Source organism: Crocodylus porosus, unplaced genomic scaffold, assembly GCF_001723895.1.
Source record: "Crocodylus porosus isolate Cpor-Errol unplaced genomic scaffold, CroPor_comp1, whole genome shotgun sequence".
Lineage (NCBI taxonomy): Eukaryota > Metazoa > Chordata > Crocodylia > Crocodylidae > Crocodylus > Crocodylus porosus.
This window is the reverse complement of record NW_017728932.1, coordinates 11,977,566-11,997,403: the sequence shown is the minus strand read 5'-3', so window position 1 is coordinate 11,997,403 and position 19,838 is coordinate 11,977,566. Positions and strand designations below refer to the sequence as shown.

General features: G+C 49.0%; 1 protein-coding gene across 1 annotated transcript in view; it reads right to left on the bottom strand.

The window, feature by feature from the left end:
* The window catches only part of MSI2 (musashi RNA binding protein 2), a 342,416-nt gene that overhangs the window by 69,650 nt on the left and 252,928 nt on the right, over nt 1-19,838 (bottom strand). Inside the window, exon 6 of the mRNA XM_019545606.1 lies at nt 9,036-9,118. Within this exon, the coding sequence (XP_019401151.1) occupies nt 9,036-9,118 (83 nt within the window). The remainder of the gene's footprint in view (nt 1-9,035; nt 9,119-19,838) is intronic.

Sequence of the window (19,838 nt, the reverse complement as noted above, 5' to 3'; positions counted from 1 at the left end):
GCTAACAACCAACGTGCGCCCCTGCCCACAGCGTTCACGCAACCTCCGTCCCGGCATGACTCAAGACCGTTGCAGCAGTCTTTAGACAGACCACGAATGCACGCAGTCGTTCAGTCCAGCAGACATCTGGGCCTCCAACACGGGTCCCACGCTCGAGAGCACGAGCCCACCTGCTCGGGCGGGTGAAAACGGTGCTGGGAGTTGCACCTGCTTTCGGGACAGCCCTTGATGCCGCTTCACCCTGGTTCACGCCACCGTCGACTTCCCTTTCAGTTTATAAGCGTCTGTTTTTCACGGAGACCTGAGGTCCAGCCTCTCTCCTCCCTTCACAGTTCAAGTGAAGCTCAGCAGAAACCAAACTGGTCTTCATTTATGTAACGGGAGCTCCTACGGGCCGCGGCTCCGCTGGACGAACCCCCGTGCAGAGGAGCTCACGATCGGAGTCGCAGGTTATGGGCAACGGGGGGATTAAGGAGCAGGGAAAACAATGACGTGACACCAGTGGTCACAGCAAGCTAGCTGCTGAGGGTTTATTGGCTTTTGGGTTTTTTGGGGTAGATATTTTGCTAGAAGAGAGCTTTTCGGTTGGGCTGAAGGTGAACACTGCAATGAGGAACTAACCTTTGCACGAGTGCTACCCCTGGCAAAAACCCTCCCGTGACTTAAGTCTACGAACCCAGTATAGCAGGTTTCCAAAGGCACACAACTTTCCACAGCCCTTATGGAAACCCCAAAGCCCCAGGCGGATGCACGCGCTACTTCGTCCTGCCCTCACATCACCCTGTAAGAGCAAAACATCCGTAAAGTAGCCTCGAAGTGTCCAGTGCAACCCCAATTTCCCGGGTGCTCGCTCTAGGCCAGGGGCTGGCACCCTACAGCTCGTGGCCCTCGGAGGACTGAATCTCTCCGGCAGCTGGGGCAGAAATGGTGGTGCCAGGCGGGTTGCGGGCTGCACCCCACGTTATTAAAAAGGTGGCCGACCCCTGCTCAGGGCACCAAACGAAAGAGTCCGGCAAAACCCTCTGCAACTTCCCTCGACTTATTTTTAATCAGAGGGATATTTATCAGGAGTATGCCCAATTCAATTTCTCCAGGCAAATTAAAGTGGCCTGATCAGCAGAAGTGTATCATTTCATTTCTCAGCCGTCTTCTTCGAGTTCACCGCTGCTCCAAATGTCACGGCGTCATTGGTTACACCTCAGAGCCAGTTTTCATTGCAAAGATGCGGTATGATACAAAGCAATCTAGCCTGGCTCGATGGACAATTAACAGGAAAATGAAGTTTGGATTAGCACGGTTAGAAACAATAACCCAGTAATTAGCTTTCGCAACCACAAAACAGACTACCGCTGGCAGCAGAAAGAGTAGCGTAATTTATGATTTTCACAGCACGCGGGGACATAAAGAAAACGTTCGTAAGCGGCAAGGAAGTCTTAACTTGGAATTCAAAAAAATTGCAAAGGAAAAAGGTAGAGGGAAAGCGAAAGCGCAGCTGAAATCTTGTAAATGAACGTGCCAAGCAACACCAGCAAAGGCACCCCCCCCCCCCCCACACACACACGCACTTTATAAACGAGGCAGAGGCTCAAGCAGATCATCAGTGGGACAGGAAGCAGCCGCCTAGGCTCTCATCTCCTAACTTCGTGCCTTGCTTGGGGAGACAGTCTAGTTTCCAAGTCATTTCTAACCCTCGGCCTCCGTGCCGAGATGGGCTCGTCATTGCCAGCGGCGTGCTGGCATGGCCAACAACTCGTGGTCCACGGAGACACGGGCCAGAAGACGACTCCTTTGAAGACCGCTCGAAGAGCTGGAAAGCAGTAAGTGACCCCGCGCTTCCTGACGCAGCCAGCGAGTCAGGCTGGGAGAAAATACAAACCAGTTTGATCTCGGCAAAACTCAAAGGCAACAATGGAGTCCCAGTAAGACCGTGCGAGGAGGCGGCGTGGGACGGCGTATTGAAGTGGGAACGCAATGGAAATCTTGCACGCTGCAATGTTAGACCGTAGGTCGAGGGGGGGATACCACCAGCAGCCTGGCTAGTGTAGGCCACCAGCACAGAAACTGGGGTACTGGACATATTTCTCCTTTCAGCACTGCTGGCCGCCTTAATAATCTCCAGATCCCTGCACCTACAGAAGTGCCTGAGGGATGCTCTTCAGCTTCAGTCGCCCAAGAAAGAAAGTTTTAAATCTAAGGCAACATACACACACAAAGTGGGGGGAAAGAAAATGGCCGAGGCTAAAATACACTGTTTTTGTTGGAGAATTAACCTTACACTGAAGCATTCGTGGGTCAAGCCTGAACCGCCAAACCTGCTGGAGCTGTGGGCTGAACAGATGGAGTCAAAAGCCCGTTGTACCCGGCGCAACAAAATGAGCTGTCAGCTCTCAACACCAAGATGTTGCAGGAAAAAAAATGGCTAAACAGCTTAATGGAGGAAACCAGAGCTATTTTGGGGGAGGCGAAGGTGTTCACAATGCACAAAAACCTGCTTTACCACCCAAAGACAAGGCCACCTTGTCCTGCCAGCAAAGCTGAGTTCACAGCTAGCTGGATTAGATTACCTCCGAGACTCGTTGTCACTCACGCAACTGCAAGGCACAATGATTGCTCATGTAATACAGAAATCTATATTCACCTAGTATTGCTATAAAGATGTTGCTACCCCAGGGAACGGAGGGCAATGTTAGGAGCCTTGAAGAAAATGCATTCAGTGTTTGGCAAAACAGGGGTGCCGACCATGGGATGAACAGCCTCTGGATGTGCTCGAACTAGAGCAAGGTGGGTCTGTGACTTCAGGATGCAATGGAAGCGTCTCCCGTCGGCTCGATTCAATGAGCGGGGTACTTGACAACTCCTCTTTGCCCTGTGCCCCTCATCCAGCTCTCTTTGAAAACCCAGCAATGAGATCATCACCAGAGCCTGCATCGGCAAAAAGCACGTCCGGATGTCTACGCTGCCTTTTTTTTTTCTCTTCCCCCCTTCGTTTTGGAGGAATGCATCCAGATTGCAGGCGTTCTGCAGTGTCCTTCGGTTGACAGATGGGGCTCGCGGATCGACGTCGCCTTGCAGTCTCCGAGGCAGCTGCTGCCTGGCATCGCGCGTCCCAGACCGAGCAGACAGACCTGCAGCATCCCCCATCGCTCTCTGTTGTAACACAACCTCCTTCACCCCAGCCTAGCCTCCCCTCTCCCTCGGGCCTTCGCCCAGTCCTGCTCCGAGGGGCACCTACAGACATCCTCACCCCGGAGCCCGCAACAACAGCGGCACAAAATAAACCAGGAGGATGCACCCGTCTCCAGTGCCATGGGATGTTAAGCAGCAACCGAGCCCCAGTTTCAGGGCAGCCCCCCCGCTGCTGCCATCAACATAACCACGCATTACTGCAGCGATGAGGACCAAGGGGGATGGTTATTCACCTCCGGTTGCCAGTTCTCGTAGCTCAGTTAAGAGCAATCCACCGAACTGCTCTGGTTGGCATTGCCCATGGGTTAACAAGTGACTAGGTACTCAGACCTTGATCCACAGATGAGCAAAGTCCGTGGGAGGCCTTTCAGCAACACCAGTAGCTTTGGATGAGGCCACCGGAGAAAAAGCATCTGAATGTGGCCAGCTACAAGGGAGCCGCAGGAAGGAGGATGTGCACTTCACTGTGAATGAAGTGCAAGCTTGTCCCCAAGACAGGGTGCCTCTGAGGTCAGGACTGAAGCAGAGTTTGCAGCTCTGAAAGTCTTGCCTTTGATGTACCTGCTAGCTAGGGGAGCAGGCCTTGCTTCTCATGCATCAGGGGAGGTTGGCTTTCTCTACGGCAAGGGGCATGACTTGCCAGGCATCTCTCACTTGTCTGTTCCCCCCCACTGTCGGGGCAGCACACCTGGGTGGCAGTCCCACCATTTTTGGGTCTCAGTTTAGTTCCCAGGGAACCGAGAAGCTTCGGTCTAAGCAAGGAGCTCGAACTTCCCCACAGGAGTCCCCCATCCCCCCCACAACAGATACAGGAGGTCAAAAGACAAGTCCCTTCCTGCCATCAACATCATGGGATCGTGGAAGCGGTCCACGCGTGGTTACGGAGAACCGTGGCCAACAAAAAGCCACCAGATGCCACTTTGCTGGGGCACCTGCGAGATAACAGCATAGGAAAAATCCAATAGCTATTGCCTGTATTAATTTGTATGAAAGCCCCTTCTTTGCCTCCAACTCTTCTGATCTGCCCTGGACCGCAAGCCTAGGGATGGGACTGCTGGCTCTTTCCAATGCCAAGCATAGTGGGGCCGGAGGCAAACTGTGCATGCGAAGGGAAGGAATTTGCCCCCGTCACCGTAACCCCTGTTCCTCTAGGTAAATAACATGCTTCATTTCTCTTTGCAAAACAGCCTGGCTTGTGTAGGAAGAGCACATTTGGGGGCTGGCTTCGTTTTGCTTCCCTTAACGCGCGGAGAGAATCTTTCGCTCCCACATAAATTCCAAGTTTCATTTATTAAATGCCTCGCTGGCATTTTCTCTTCGCTCCCATACTGCTCGTTTAATATTGCATTTGACATTCGAAGCTTTATAAATGGCAACAGAAGCAGAATGGGAGGGCTAAAAATAGCTTACAAAGTGAGAAGCGATGCTAGAAATAGGCTCATGAGCAACAGTCGCCCAGCTACCTCCCCCACCACGATGGGAAATGACAACATTGTGGAGACGAGGGAGATCTCAGCGTTACGAGCCGCCGGCCCGGTAAGGTGCAACGGTGCCAGCCGCCCCCTCGGCCTGGGCAGCAGGGACCGAGCTGAGCACCTCCGCGGTGAACAGCACGAGCTGCGACGGCTCGAGCTCGCCGGTTAACGCTCTCTAAACGGGGGACTGTCACGACCCCTTTCGTCGGCACAGGGGGACGCACGGCACGCGTGCACGGGCGGGCTGCGTGATGGCCAGCCCACCGTGGGTCCCTCGCCGTTCGACCGAAGCACTCCCCCAAGTCGACGACCCAGGACAAGCCACGTTTTGTCTTTAAACCATCAACGCCCGCTCCCCGTCTCACACACGCATGCACAGGCTCTGCGTCTCCTTCCCGGGTCTGGTAATTAATCCGCAGACACATCAGCAACGTGATGAGTCAGTCCCATGACTGGATCGTGCATCATCTCCTCTCTCCTGGGCAGCTTTCAAAATTAGTGCCGTGAAAGCAGCGACACTCAGAGCAACAGGGCTGCGGTATCTTGGATGGAGCAAGCGTGAAAGGCTGGGGAGGAGGGCTCATTTTAATTACCCGTGGCAACAAAACGGTGCCGGCCTGCACAAGCTTGTTCCTTCCTCTATCCGTGGCATTTTCATGCCATCTTCTATTTTTCCCCCCAGTCTCCTCCCCGTACACTGTGCACCCACTTGTGAAAAGGTCCCTCGACATTTCCCGCCCCCCAGCCACGTCTTGCTGCAGGACCGTGTGGGATTAGCACGGTAACATTTGCATGACAGGCCTTTGGGAGTAGGCGAAATGTAAGCTTTGCTGGTGAATCACAGCCTTGAGATTCCTGGCCCAAAACCTGTCTCCTTCCCACCTTGTCTTCAGGGGCAAAGTCCAATAGACACGGACTCACTTTGCACCCTCCATCACAAGAAGTTGGGTAGTCTGTGCGTCACTGCCCATTTCTTTGGGCAGTTCTGCTTTGGCCCCAAAGTGAGGCGTGAGTGTTAGGCTAAGAGAGAGTCCCAGTAAAAAGGCAAATTCAGCACTGGAGTAGTCCCTAGTCCAGCAGCACTAAAAAAGTTGGAGGAAGTTTTGAGTAGCCTTAAGGGGAGGAGATGGACTCTGAACCATGCTGGAGTGGAGAAGCAGTTAAGCCAGTCATTGCTGAACTGGAAAGCTGGCTTTAGTGAAGGAACGAGCTGGCAGAAAGGATGCTGGCAAGGGGTATGGAAATGGAGGTGAGCATCCACCATGTACAGGGCAGCAGAGGGACCAAAAGCAGAAGGGGAGCTCCGACGGGGAGGCCTGCCCGCTGCAAGCTTTCCTCCTCCCTGCTGAAGCCAGAAGGAAGGAAGCACAAGGGGACCACGTCTCTACCGAGCAGTGCCCTGATACGGGGCCTCCGAGTCTCGCTGTGCACCTTTGTCTGCTGCACCTGGGAGCAACCTGCACTTGCTGGTAGGGCACATTAGAAAGACAAACGTTTGCAGGAAATGTTCTACCACGGATGTGAAATTTTCAAAAATGCCCTGCGTTGGCTTTAGAAATGTAGAAAACGAGGGTTGGAAGGGATCTCAGGAGGTCACATCTAGTCCAACCCCCTGGTCACCAGCAGGGCCAGCCCCAACTACATCAGCCCAGCCAAGGCTTTGTCTACCCAGGTCTTAAAAACCTCCAAGGATGGAGCATCTACCACCTCTCTGGGTAACCTGTCCCAGTGTTTTACTGCCCTCCTGGTGAGAAAACTCTTCCTGGTATCTAACTTAACCTTGCCTTGCTGCAACTGGAGACCGTTGCTTCACGTTGTCACCTGCCCCCACCGAGACCAGCCCAGCTCCGCCCTCTTTGCAACCCCCCCGCAGGGAGTTGAAGGCTGCTATTAAATCCCCTCTCAGTCTTCTCTTCCACAAACTAAATAAGCCCAGATCCCTCCGCCTCTTCTCATAACTCATGTGCCCTGGCCCTCACACCATTTTCACCACCCTCTGCTGGACCCTCTCCAATGTGTCCATATCCTTTCCACTGGGGGGGGCAAAACTGGACACACGACTCCAGATGTGGTCTCATGAGTGCTGAATAGAGGGGAATAATCACTTCCCTGGACCTCCTGGCAGCACTCCTACCAGTGCAGCCCAATTTGCCATGAGCCTTCTTGGCAACATGGGCACACTGTGGCTCATATTTAGCTTATTGTCCACTGTCACCCCCAGGTCCTTTTCTGCAGAGCTGCTGGCCAGCCAGTCAGCCTCCAGCCTGTACTGAGCAGAAGTGAGTGTTAAATTTAATTTTAATTTTTAATTGAAAACTTTAATTGAAATCAGTATTGCTCTTCAGAGATGAGAGTGCCCCAAGTCAAACTCTTCTGAAGATGCCCCTCGAGTGTATAGATACACCACGCGCAGACACACGCATACACGTGTCTGTTCAAACTGCTTCAGGCAGACATGCCATTTCTACGGCAAACACACCAAGCCACAGTGCCTCCGGCTGCTGCTCCCTTAGCTGTTCCTGCTAAATATGACACCACTGCAATTAAATCAGCCTTCACCCCACAATTTTCTCTCTCTTTTTTTTTTTTTTTTTTACATGCAAAGCTGAATTACGCTCTGTAGCTCACTGAGGGCCAGTGCTGAAGTCAAAGGACCAACATTAATTTACGACAACTAAGAGCCTTTTGAATCTAAGAATCCTGGTCCTGAATCTACAAAAAACCCTCCCAAACGCTGCATGAAATAGCTAGAGGTCTCTCTCATACATCCACAGAGAGAGAGAAGGAGACGCCTGCTGTTGGGACGGTAATTTTTCTTTTTTTCCTCACCGGCACATCTTATACCCTTTTAATTCTTTTTTAATTACTGTCAGCCGTAGGTCTTGTTTAAAAAAAAAAAAAAAAAGTTAATCGAGTGACTTCTCAGATGAACAGCATTTAGTAATTGCACGCACTGAATGAGTGGTAGGCTATTATTTACTTATTTTTGACGGTTCCCATCGATACCCGTTTCATCCCGCATTTCACCGTTGGTGGCTATAGGGTTACGCTGCAGTTGGCTGAAAGAGGAAACTCTAGGTGGATGAGTGGCTCATTTAGGAAAGAGTCGAAGCTAGAGAGAGTCACCAGAGCAAAATACAGCAATTCTTTGTGTCGCCCCCACCTTTCAAGTCTGGTCTTGACATCTCAACATATAGTATGCAAAGGAACCGTTACTTTCATTTCAGATGCATATTGCAGCGAGGAACAATATGAAGAATATTATTTCAGTGCCCAGGGAAAAATTAGCAAGTCAAATATTGAATCAGGCCTCTAGCATATGCTAAGGAGATTGCTTTGATCTTATCCACACTAAAAGCTCTATTATTGAATTTAAAGTCTGTGAACACATATCAGACCAATATACAATGCATATCTGAATACATGTTTGAGAAGCAAGGGCTGTTTTGACAAAGGGAGGAAAAAAAAGAATATTTTAAACTCAAAATATCAAAGTTATTGCATCGATTGAAATACAAATGCTCTTTTTCATCTGTTTCAGTGGCTTTACTAGGAGAGCAACCTGCTCCCCAGGAGAAGACCAGGGCTTGGAAGAAGCTTCACAAAATGTCTTGTTTTCGGATTGGGGCAGAGGAAGCTTGAGGCTTTTTCAAAGGGGGCTCTGATGCAGGAGAGTTGTCAAACAACACAGTCCCGTGACTTTTCTTGGCTCCCTCTGGCGGACAACGACAGAACAAGGCAGCCTCCGGGCTCACCCGCGCAGGAGGGCGGCCGGAAGAGCTGCAGTTCTGCAAGGATGATTTCCCATGCTTTCCTGGGGGGAGACGAGCCCTCGTTGCACCCATACGAAGGGGCTCCACAGCGCGTCCCAGGAGAACAGGATTACACAGGGCAGGCGGGGGAACGCAGGAGCCAGACCCATCAAAAACAAAACACTAAGCCTGAGTAGCCTGGTTCGGATCATCTTGAACCCCAGAGCTGTGGAGCCAAATTATTTCTGCCTTACAGTCAATGCCACCCTAACGCTAACCCTGGTTAGCGCTCTATCCTCCAAACCCCGCCGTGCCGGCCCTCGGTCCAGGCAGGACACACTGACTAGGCAGATCGCAGCTCTGACATGGAGCGGTGATTGCCGCATCCCCAACTCTCCCTGTATGACCTTAGAGTCGGGGGGGAAAGTAAAAGCCCAATAATCCAGGTTCATAAATCCACGCTCAACTCCACCGGGTGGGGGGGAAATCAAAAATCAGACAAAGTATGTCTAAAAAACACAATTATGGTTTTTTTATGGAAAACGTTCCCCCAGCACATTTCTGTGATAAATGGAGACAGCTCTCTACTGCTGATGTGCATATGGGAAAAAAAAAAACTTACCATTTTATTATTGATTTCATGAAAATGAATTTCACAGACTTTTTCCACCACATCTTCATTTTCAAAAGTGACGAAGCCAAAGCCTAGTTACAGAGAGAAAGGAGGAAAAATATTAATGATACACTTATGTTATAAAAACAGAGATTTCTTTTCAACAAAGCACCTACAGGTGGGCGGACCTCGGTTAAGTTTTGCACACGTGTGCGCGCGCCCGCAATCCACTGAGCCTGCAGGAAAAACTCCTATAGATTATGAGGGAACAAAACAGAATTAGAGAAATTTAATAGGAATCCGTCACCGGTTTTCTATAGACTTTATTGCAGAATTAAACCCTTCCTGTAGAGAGTCTTTGGTTCTTTCGATAGCCTTTAATAGACAGCTCTATCTCTGCTACAGGATCGCTCCAACTTACAGAAGGGATGTAATTCTCCATTACATCTTATAGGATTTTCAAGTAATCCTTGTTTCATATCTATGGAACTCTATTGATTTCACCTCCTGCTGAATTCTGTGGGACTTCTCCATTAGGGAAGATTCATTAAGTGACAAAAGAAAAACATGCTCAGAGAGCGAGAGAAAATGATTCCTCATTTCCCCATCACCACCGCCGTCAAGGGGGGGGGGGAAAAATTAATGATTTCACAAACATGTAGCAGCACTTGGTGTTTACGGTCGCCTCTGAGCAAACAAGAAATTTACTCATCTGTTATTTATAAGGGTCAAAAGACGCCGGCTCTGCTCTCACAGGGAAGCAGGCAGTGTAATAAGTGCTTCTTGGATCACTGCAGGTCTAGGCTTGTCCTTTCAGCACGCTGATACAGTCAACCCTAAGGGTCAGCCGAGATCCGGAGGTAGTTATTTGTCCCTTTCTTCCTGAATTGCTTCCTCTAATACCTCATCAGGACATCCTGAGGCCTTTAAGAAACTATTAAAGTTTAAGGGCCTCTGATCTGATCACTCATCTTTTCTCTAGTGCCGCTTCAAAAGGACCTATGGATTTGGGCCGGTTTAAGGTTGCTTGATGCATGCTGTTTGCCCGGCAGCTGTACACTGTATTCACTCTGTTGGGTCCGCGCAGTCCTAGATGCACCGCACCAACGAGTTTTGGCAGCCAACTACAATTCTGCGTATTGATTCCTCCCCACTGTGTTTGGCGAAGAAAGAAAAGAAAGGAAAAGAAAAATGACGGGGTTCTGGCTGCTCCGCTGAGGAGAACGATAACAAATCTGAAGATAACATTAAGGATACTGTAAGGTGTCCTCCATAATAGTACCAAGAACTTCACTAGCCAGAAAAATGCCAGCAGGATCCATCTATATGGACAGATATCTATCTATCCAGATAGAAATATAGATATAAATACACACACATCCATCCATCCAGAGAGATGCATCTATCTATATACCTATATATATATATATATACACACACACACCCTGCCAGCATTTTTATGCCTAGTGGAGAGGACACCTTACAGTATCCTTTACGTTTTTTTACACACACACACACACACACACACACACACACACACACACACACACACACACACACACTCCTGAATATATCTCTATCTATATCACTATCTATATTGATCTCTATCTATATCTATATATTCAGGTGTATGTAGTTGGAAAAAAAGAGCGGGGAAAATTCTTTTTAGCAAGCTTTCGGGCACAATCTACACCCCTGAATATGAATATCTATCTGTAGATATATACCCCTGAACATCTCTATATCTAGATATAGATATATACCCTTGAACATCCATCCACCCATTTTCATATTCAGGGGTGTAGGTTGTGTCCCAAAGCTGGCTAAGATGAATTTTCCCAACTATTTAAGTTGGCCTGATAAAAGACATAGGATTTACCCAAAGAACCGTGTGTGTGCACGTGTGTGTTCAGTGCACAAGCATTAATGAAGGCTGCATACCTAGTCGATTGCAAGTTAGGCTTTAAATCAAACCAAAACGATGGGGAAGGGAAGAAAAGATAAGCAAGTTCAATGTTGTCTGGTTTGTTTTATGTAAATAGTTTTGCAAAAAAGTGAGCCAGCTGCACGTGAGCGAGTAAACATCTCATTCCCCCACACACACAGACCTTGGATGAGACTTTCAGCTGGCGTGGCGGCTGCCGAGGCCACGCTGACTCACGCCAGCTGAGAAGCCAGTCCTCCCACGGCACAAACCTCCGCCGGCTCAGGATAGGGGAAAAGAGTCTGCCCTGGCCAGAGCTCAGGTTGCTAATCCACAAACCTGGTCCTTCCCGCTCCAAACCTAGTCCTTCTCATCCAGGAGCTGGCAGCAAAACTGCTAGAGCGAGGCCTCATATTGACATGCCTTGGTTGCTTTAAACGTGGAACAAAATGTGCTAAAAATTCTGCCTAGGAGAAAGCACGCAACTAGGCAAAGCCTGCCAAAACAAAGCAACAAAATACATGCTGCAAACAGCGTCCTTGCAGCTGAACATCCACGGTTGCTTATTCACAAACTTGCAGGAGCCCGCCCTCCTTCGTGGGAATTGCGGCGATTAGAGGGAGCTCGCAAGGTTAAAGCACCCACGGGGCCATTTGTTTAGGAACACGCTGTCTTGCCGGTGCTGCTGAGCGCTTCTCCCCTCCTCTCACCCCGCGTGCTTCCCAGCCCATTTAGAAACACCACCGAGCAGCACGTGGCATTAAAATCCCAAGCCGTCGCAGGAAGGCGTTTCACGGTGAACTTCAAGCATGCAGCGTCTCAAACCATCTTACTTGATGCCTGGCTCCTCTGCCTTCGGCTGAAGGAACCATTCAGTCAGAAGTCCAGTTCGAACTAACCTTTTCTTTCTCTTTTTTTGTGACGACCAAACACAGCCCGCTTGGGACCTGGGCGCCACGCTCGGTTGAGTAATCGCTGGTGCTGCGAGGACAGCACCCCACAGGGAGCCCTTTTGCCCAACGCAACGAAACGTCTAGTCCAGGTCCTCAAGTCGTCAACGGTTTGAGCACCAGAATCACCTTCATCGTTACTAAACTCGTTAGTGAATACCGTGACGGAGGATTTCTTTTGGCCCACTGACCCTCCTCACCCTTGCCAACAGGACTGAGAAAAGGAGGGGCACTTACTTACAGTTCATGCGCCTAACACCACCTGAAAACCCACCAAAATCATTACAAGCCGGCCTAAGAAAAGATATTGGATTTACCCGAAGACCCTTGTCTGCCCATGTCCTTAGACCAACGCGGCTACAACCCACACCACCAAAACCATCACGCCGTCTAACTCGGGAGTTATTTCCTGCCTGCCTCCATGCAGCTGAAATACAGATTTATCAAAAAATGATTTGCCTGATTAAAGAAGATAGCCATCCCACATTGTGATTTTATAACAAGAATAAACACAACAATCCACTGGTGTCAACACTCATTTGCAGGTTTTTAAGAGATCCACGCCATTTCCAACAGGCCTGTCTATTTGGCTTGATGAGAGAAAACAAACTTGATTACGTCTAAAAACCTTGATTTATTCCTCTTGTGGAAAAGCAAAGAAGTAACAGAACAACTAATCATCAATAAGTGCCATTCTTTAACTGTGCAATCATTTTGCCGACAGGGCGCGTGCTCATCTGCAATGGATTGGTTAGTTTAAAGTGGTGGTTAAAGCAAAACAGTAAGACCGCAGGAGGAGTCTGCGCGCATGGACAGAAAGCAGGTCAGGAGAAGACCGATCGGAGTTCGAACAGACCTTTCCACAGAAGGGACGGTACTTTTCAAGTACACCTTTGTAAAAGTTTTTGCAGGACACAGCTTTTTGCATGGCGGGGAGCGAAAGGGGTGAGTTTCCTCCTCTTGACTTCTAGGTGGTCACTTGTGTGCTTCAGTCAAGTTACTGTGGTTGAAGCATAGGGCCAAGAAAAACCACAAAAGCTCGGGCCTCCGGTAAGAAAGTACGAAGAGGTTGCTACAAAGGTGACACTTCCAATGCAACCTGGTCTCCTTCGAAATGACCATGCTGGAAAACTCCTAGCATACTAACCTAGTCTCCTTAGAAATGACCAACCTGGCAAACCTACTCAATCACCATCTTCAGCCTGAGTGCAAGCATGCACAAAGTAGCTACGTTTAAAACCATGCCGCATCTGCGTATTTCAAATGGCAAACGATATTGGATTGTTAGAAGAGATGGCCATTCACTCTGGTTGCCAAGCCCTGTTTCAAAAGAGGTCTTCCAGGAAAATCAGAGAGAGATTTTACCTCCCTGCATCAGGCAACTGTCTTGAATTGCTGTAGGGAATGCACTTACCTTGGTTATTTGGGGCAAGTGAAGACAAACGCGAAGGGATGGGCTGAAGTTTGAAATACCCACGCTCCCCAAAACCACGGATGTCTATCCTGCATGATTAGCCTCATAACTTCCAAATAAGTTCAAAATGCAAGTATGGATCTTCAGGAACGTCAAGGCGCGGTCTACTCGGCGTCAAGCCAGCACAAGGTCTGTTCCCTTCCCACCCTGGCTCTGCCCCGAGCATCAGCAGGATCAGACCGCCAGGTTGCAAACCAGACTGTGGGAAGGGGAGGAAAAAAATAAAAATAAAAAAATAAACAAAACGTAAAATCAATGGCTCCACATTCATAACATTTTACCTTTATGCCCATTGACGTTTAGCTGATTGGAAAGCCACCAACAGATTCCAATCACTTAAAATCCATAGGACATTAACCAAGAGATCATATCGCTCTTTAAATGCAGCAAGCCCATCTGGAATCAAAAAACCTCACGAAGATAATCTGCACTGTGTTCAAAATTGAAAAGCGGGGGGAGGAAAAAAAAATAAAAAAATCTGCTTCCAACTTTTAAACAACCGCACAAGGAAAAATATTAGTGTATGAATGCCCCATTAGTCACCATAATGAATACACACTCATTTTTAAATTACCCAAACTCTTACAAACCTTCCTGGATTAAATGATGATTATTTCTTATGAGAGGTACCAAGAGTCAACAGAAAACAAAAAATGTTCTGCAGAAAGTGTACGAAAAAGATTAACACAAAACAAAGAAGGCTGTTTAAAATGGTGACAGAAATAGGATTCCGGTTGTCAAGGAGCGCACATTTTAAAATGAAATTATACCGCATCCTCCTGAATGAAGCTATTATTGGAAGCTAACAAGCTCTATTTAAGAGATAAGCATTTAACAGAGTCAAACGGTTGGGGTTTTTTTATTCAAATGAATAAAACTGAATATTCATTTAAATAATCCTTTCTGTAAAAGAAAAGACAAAGAAGAGGAACAAAATAAAGAGGAAAACAAAATGCCCCCAAATGAGAGCATCTGAGCCAAGTGAGAGCACTGAAGGAAACGGAGACATGAATTCATGACCTTCAGGTGAAAAAAAAAAAAAAAAATCCTCCGGTAGGCATTTGCTTAAAAAAAAATTTTAGTCCATTCGTGTGCTGGCTAACGGCCACTAAATAGACACTGAAACGAGGGCCTGCTATATCTTCAGGGGTACTGATTGATGCAGGCAACACGACTGCAGAAAAGAGGCAATACTTCTACATTCCTTCTGTATGATGGGTTCAGAAGAGCAAGACATTCCCATGTAGGCCATGAGCTCCGGCTCACAACGAGAGTCAGTCATTGCAGGGGTTGCCTGGAAGATGTATTGTTTGATCGGGGAGTCAGGAGGAAATCAAACTCCGCGCTTCTGAGAGGCCGCCCCAGCACTCCTCTTGGGGAGTAGTGGCGTGGCCGCTTCATGCGCTCCCTCCCCTCGATGGACCGACCAGGGAGCCTGCTCTCTCTCAGGGGCGCTCCTCCTTGGAGAGAAGACGGTATATGACACAACAGCTACACGACCTCGGTGCATCGTAGGAAAGGAAGCCGCGTTGAGGACTTTTGTCCACCGACGAGTCACCTGAACCAAGACCTCTGCAGGTGCGCTGCCACAAGACGTTAGGATAAAGTTGTTTTGGATTTTCACCACCAAAAAGAAAAAGGACCCCATAAGACGTTTCCAGTTTGGGGACAACGCATCTCTTTCAAACACGAAGACCGGGTTTTATGCCCATACTTTTTATGAAGAAAAACGTATTAGTTATCCCCTTCCCCACCACTTCCCTTAAAAGCAAACCCAACCCAACCCAACCCTTGCAATCATACGACTCTAGACCGGGGTGGGCAAAATGCGGCCCACGGGCCAGATGCAGCCCGCCAGGCCATTTTATCCGGCCTGCGGGGCCCCTAAAAAATTTAGAGAATTAATATTTATCTGCCCCTGGCTGCCTGTCATGCAGGCCTAGATGGTTTGCCAAAACTCAGTAAGCGGCCCTCTGCCCGAAATAACTGCCCGCCCCTGATCTTGACCACAGGAAGTCCTTGCCTCCGTTGATCAAACTAAAATGCACAGGGTTTGATTTTTTGCAAGCGTGGAGCATCTCCTCCCACCTTCAGCTTGAAAAAACAAATGTGCACGTTCTTGACATCACTGATTATTCAGCTTTTTACCCTGAGAGTAATTCCTCTTCATGCAAGCAAACAAATCCAACCCAAGCAGCTTTTTTGCAAAACTTAAAAATACCATTGCCCCTTTCCTCTGCCCCACCCCCAACTAAAAATGGGGTCTTAAATCTATTTGAGCTACTCCCAATAATGTTCGGTGTATGGGGACTAAGTCTTGGGCAATGACCATGAAAGGGATGGCTGAGTCCCAGTTTTTTGTTGGCTGTGGGGCCACTGGGCATTTAAACGGCAGTGTTTTTAATAATAGATATTATTTACATTTCTTTTGTACTGCGTCAGGGGTCCTTTGTACTCGGTGCTGAACAGACATGTATTAAATGAAGTCACTTGCCCTGAAGAGCTAACCAGTCAAAAAAAGACAGGAGAACCTTGTTAACCTCCGGCCCTCCTACAAAAACCAGGAGAAATCCCTCAAGAAGCTGAGCACACAACTTCCCATCATTTTATTTCAGGTGCGTATTTAAAGAAACTGCTATTTGCACACTTCAATTTTGCAAAGATCCTGAACCGGACAAAAGGGCACTTTTCACCGGGAGAGAGGGCCGCATATAAAATTCAAACCCAAGAGCGAGTGTTTTGGCAAAACGGCGCTATTAACTCAATAGCGAGAGACCGCCCCCCCCCCCCAAGGCTTTCAGTAACTTTGGCTTTCACTGCAAACATTCACAACACCGCTGCAAAGGCCAGCTTGGATGTTTGAAGGGACTGGGTATGCCCCCAGGCACGCATCCTTTGTGCTGAAAAGGTACCATTGATCTAAGCACGTTTCACGGAGCCCCTTCCACCCACATGGCAAAACAGAGTCGGTCTGTAGTGACTTCAGACTACAGCGCCCCACAAATAAAGGCGACACTGTTCAGAGTAAGCGACTGAAACCAGAAAAGATTAAAACAATTAAAAAACTGTAGCAGCCATAAATAATGTTAACAAGCCATGCCAAAGACGCCAAGTGTCAATGCTCCCGCGTGCTGCATTTTGTTTTTTCACACTTGGAGTCTGCTATATTTCACACTTCTGTCATTACTGAAGAGGTTTTATGTCAGATTTAGTAAAATATAGCCGGGATGACGACACCATCGCTATGAAATATATCTATTTTCCCTTGTTAGTTGGCAGCGTTTTGGTACGGCTGGGATTTTCTCGGAGAGTGCGTGTCTCTGCGATAGAGCTAGCTGCATCCAGCTCCACGTGGGCGCACACAGCGTGGCCATTATCACTAAAATTATTTGAAAGCGGCTTAGTGCAGTAAAGGTGCTTACCCACTTTATGACAACATACAGGTCTCGATCGCTCGAGTCCATACACACAGCACCGCGCAGTTGTGCTCAAGTGCTATGGGGGTTTTGAGGCTACGGGGGAGGCCAAGCCCTTTAACTCCAGCACAAGTCTTCAGCCACAGAAAACTCACGAGAGAAGAACAGTCTTGAGGGTACGGCACTAGGCTGGGAGCCAGGAGAATTTGGTTCAGCTCCTGATGCTGCCATAGGCTTGGCTTACAACCTGGGAGCAAGTCACGGCATCCTTCAGAGCCTCATCGGTAATGCTCCTCGGCGCCCGTTCTTTGCTTCTCATGTTTAAGTTGCAAGCTTGGCCTCTTCCGAAGTTTATACAGTGCCTTACAGAACGGGGCCCTGTAAGGGCGACTGTAATACAAATCACCACCCAGTTGCAGGATGAATGCAAGGGGAAGTGGAGCACGGCACGGAGGGAGGTGGTACTGATGCGAGGGGCAGGGGAGAGCATCGCAGCGGGAAGGGATGCAGGAGCGAGGTACCCTGCAGAGTCGCGAAGCAGCAGCACGGTGGCAGCTCTTCCACCAGCGTGCGAGTGGGCTTCCTTGCGCAACACACTGCGGCTCTGCTGTCCTCGCCTGGGAACGTTATGCCACGCTCAGCAACCGAGCAAGATCTACGCTCGCTCCGGATTACGCTCCCATCGATTCCAAAAACATCCGGCCGAAGCGGGATTTAACGACGGGCTCGTGACCGGAGGGTCTGACGGCTGCAAACTGCTCCGAATACCAGGCGTTGGAGATGCACGGCTACCTAATGAAGAAACATTAGTTCGGCCTTATGCCCTGCTTTAATAGTATTTCTTGGTACCTGATCTTCTAATTGGTAGTTGCTTTGTGCCTCTCCCTCCTGCTCTACTTAAGTTACTTTGGCCAAGATGCACAAAAACCTCCAGTTCCACCGTGGCATTATTTATGCACCTGCTTTCTTGTTTACACCAATGGTTTTGGCAGCTGGTCGCTGTAAACTGTAATAAAATGCCTTTCAAAAAAAAATGAAGAAATGTGACCAGACAAGCCAGGCATAATAATATTAAAGCCCGTGTCAATTAATTTTTCCTCTTCTTGATAAACGAGCCCCATTCCATCCATTAATAATGAGGGAAGAAACAAGAAAAGTTGACACTGGTTTAATTTATTTTCTCAACTTGCCTGGTCATATTTCTCCCTGTTGCAAAGCTTTCGGGTGCTGCTGGGAATTGCAAGTGGCTCTCACACAGTCGATGCATAGATTGGTGTGAATCAATATGGTTCTACTTTATTCACACATCCCTCGTAATCAGAAGGGAAAAAGTTACTTAGTAAGCTATCTAGCACCTGAGGCTGTCAAATCACCTTATAATAATATTAATATAAAACCCTGCATGAGGGGGTGTGGGAGGGAGGGGAGCACAGAAATCAGATGTTGTAAATGCCATTCCCAAAACCTTTTACTTAAAGGCAAGCTAAATGTACTGACTCGGAAAGTAAATGGTTTTAACCACAAGTATTGACTGAGTGCATGGGCGTCCCAACTTTGCCGGAGAAAAAGGTTTATCCAGGGCTTTGAGGAAGAACCTGGGGATCTGCTCCAGGCCAAGCCCTGGCAGCAGAGCTACCTGGCGGCTAGAAGAGCAGAGGAGCCAGGCCTACGAGTTTTAGCCACAGCTCTGCCACCGACTGACCGAATGCCTTTGGGCAAGTCATTCAGCTATTCGGTGTCTGTTAACCTCCTTGAGGCTCAGTGGGCAACTTGATTCAGGGCTCCTGGGAATGGTGGCATACAGCCATGAATGTGTTCCCACGAGCTTCTGAACCTTTGCAGGTGGTAAAGCTGCCTAGGCATGCTGGACACCCACGGTCTGGAGCTATTAACCACGTCACAGGCAGGATTAATTCGTGTGGGCACATGTCTGCTTGTTCCAAACGTGTGCATTTTGCCCATGGCAGGGAGAAAAATCATCTGACTGTCACCACAAATGTGCCCCGTTCACTCGGCCACATGCAGGCATTGGCATTTGAATATAAAATGCACGTGTGAAACAGAGATATATGCAGGCACACTTGTCACACACACACACAGAGTATAGGAAGATATGCTTGGCATACTGAAAACTGGATTTGAAGACCTCATATGCATGCTCATGCTCACACACACACACACACACACACACACACACACACACTAACACCCCACTCTGCCTCCAATACCTCCTAATACCCCCCTCCCCTAATACCCCCATGCCCCGCCATTCCCTGCCCTAGGGGTGCACACATACACATGCTCACACACACGCGCACACACACAGGGGCACATTCCCGTGCGTGCCCATGTGTGCCCATGGGTGCACACACACGCATGCGCACACGCGTGTGCGGGGCGGTACCTGGTAGGTGGCCTCGTCGCAGGCGTTCTGCAGGCCCAGGTTGACCATGGTGTTCTGCAGCGTGCGGCCCATGTAGAACTCCAGCGACAGGTAGTAGATGCGCTGGGGGGGCACGGGCAAGGGGGGTCACCGAGGCGCCCCCCCGGATCCCCCAGGGCACCCTGCAGGGGCAGGCATGAGGGGGCCAGGCACACACACGTGCACCAGTGCATCCACATGTAGGTGTACCCCTGCCAGTGGCTCACACACACGAGTGGACACCTGTCTGCACCTACTTGTACATGTGAGTGTTCATATGCACATGCATGAGTGCTGGTGACTGTGTGTATGCACTCATGAGCATGTACTTGCACATATATGCCTGAGCGCATGCACATGAGCGCGCCCCAAGAATACACCCGTGTGTGTGCTTGCACATATGCATCTAAGTGCGTGCACACAGCTGCACAGGAGTGCATGCACACATACTTGTACACACTGGTGGTTGGATCAGCACGTGCACACACCTGCAGGTGAGTGTGTGCGTGTACAGACAGCTGTGTACTTACGCAGGGGAGGGCACGCCCTGGCACACATGAGGGTGCACTCAGGCATGCACCGACACCTGCAAACCAGCGTGCAACGACACAGAAACCAGCCCCTCT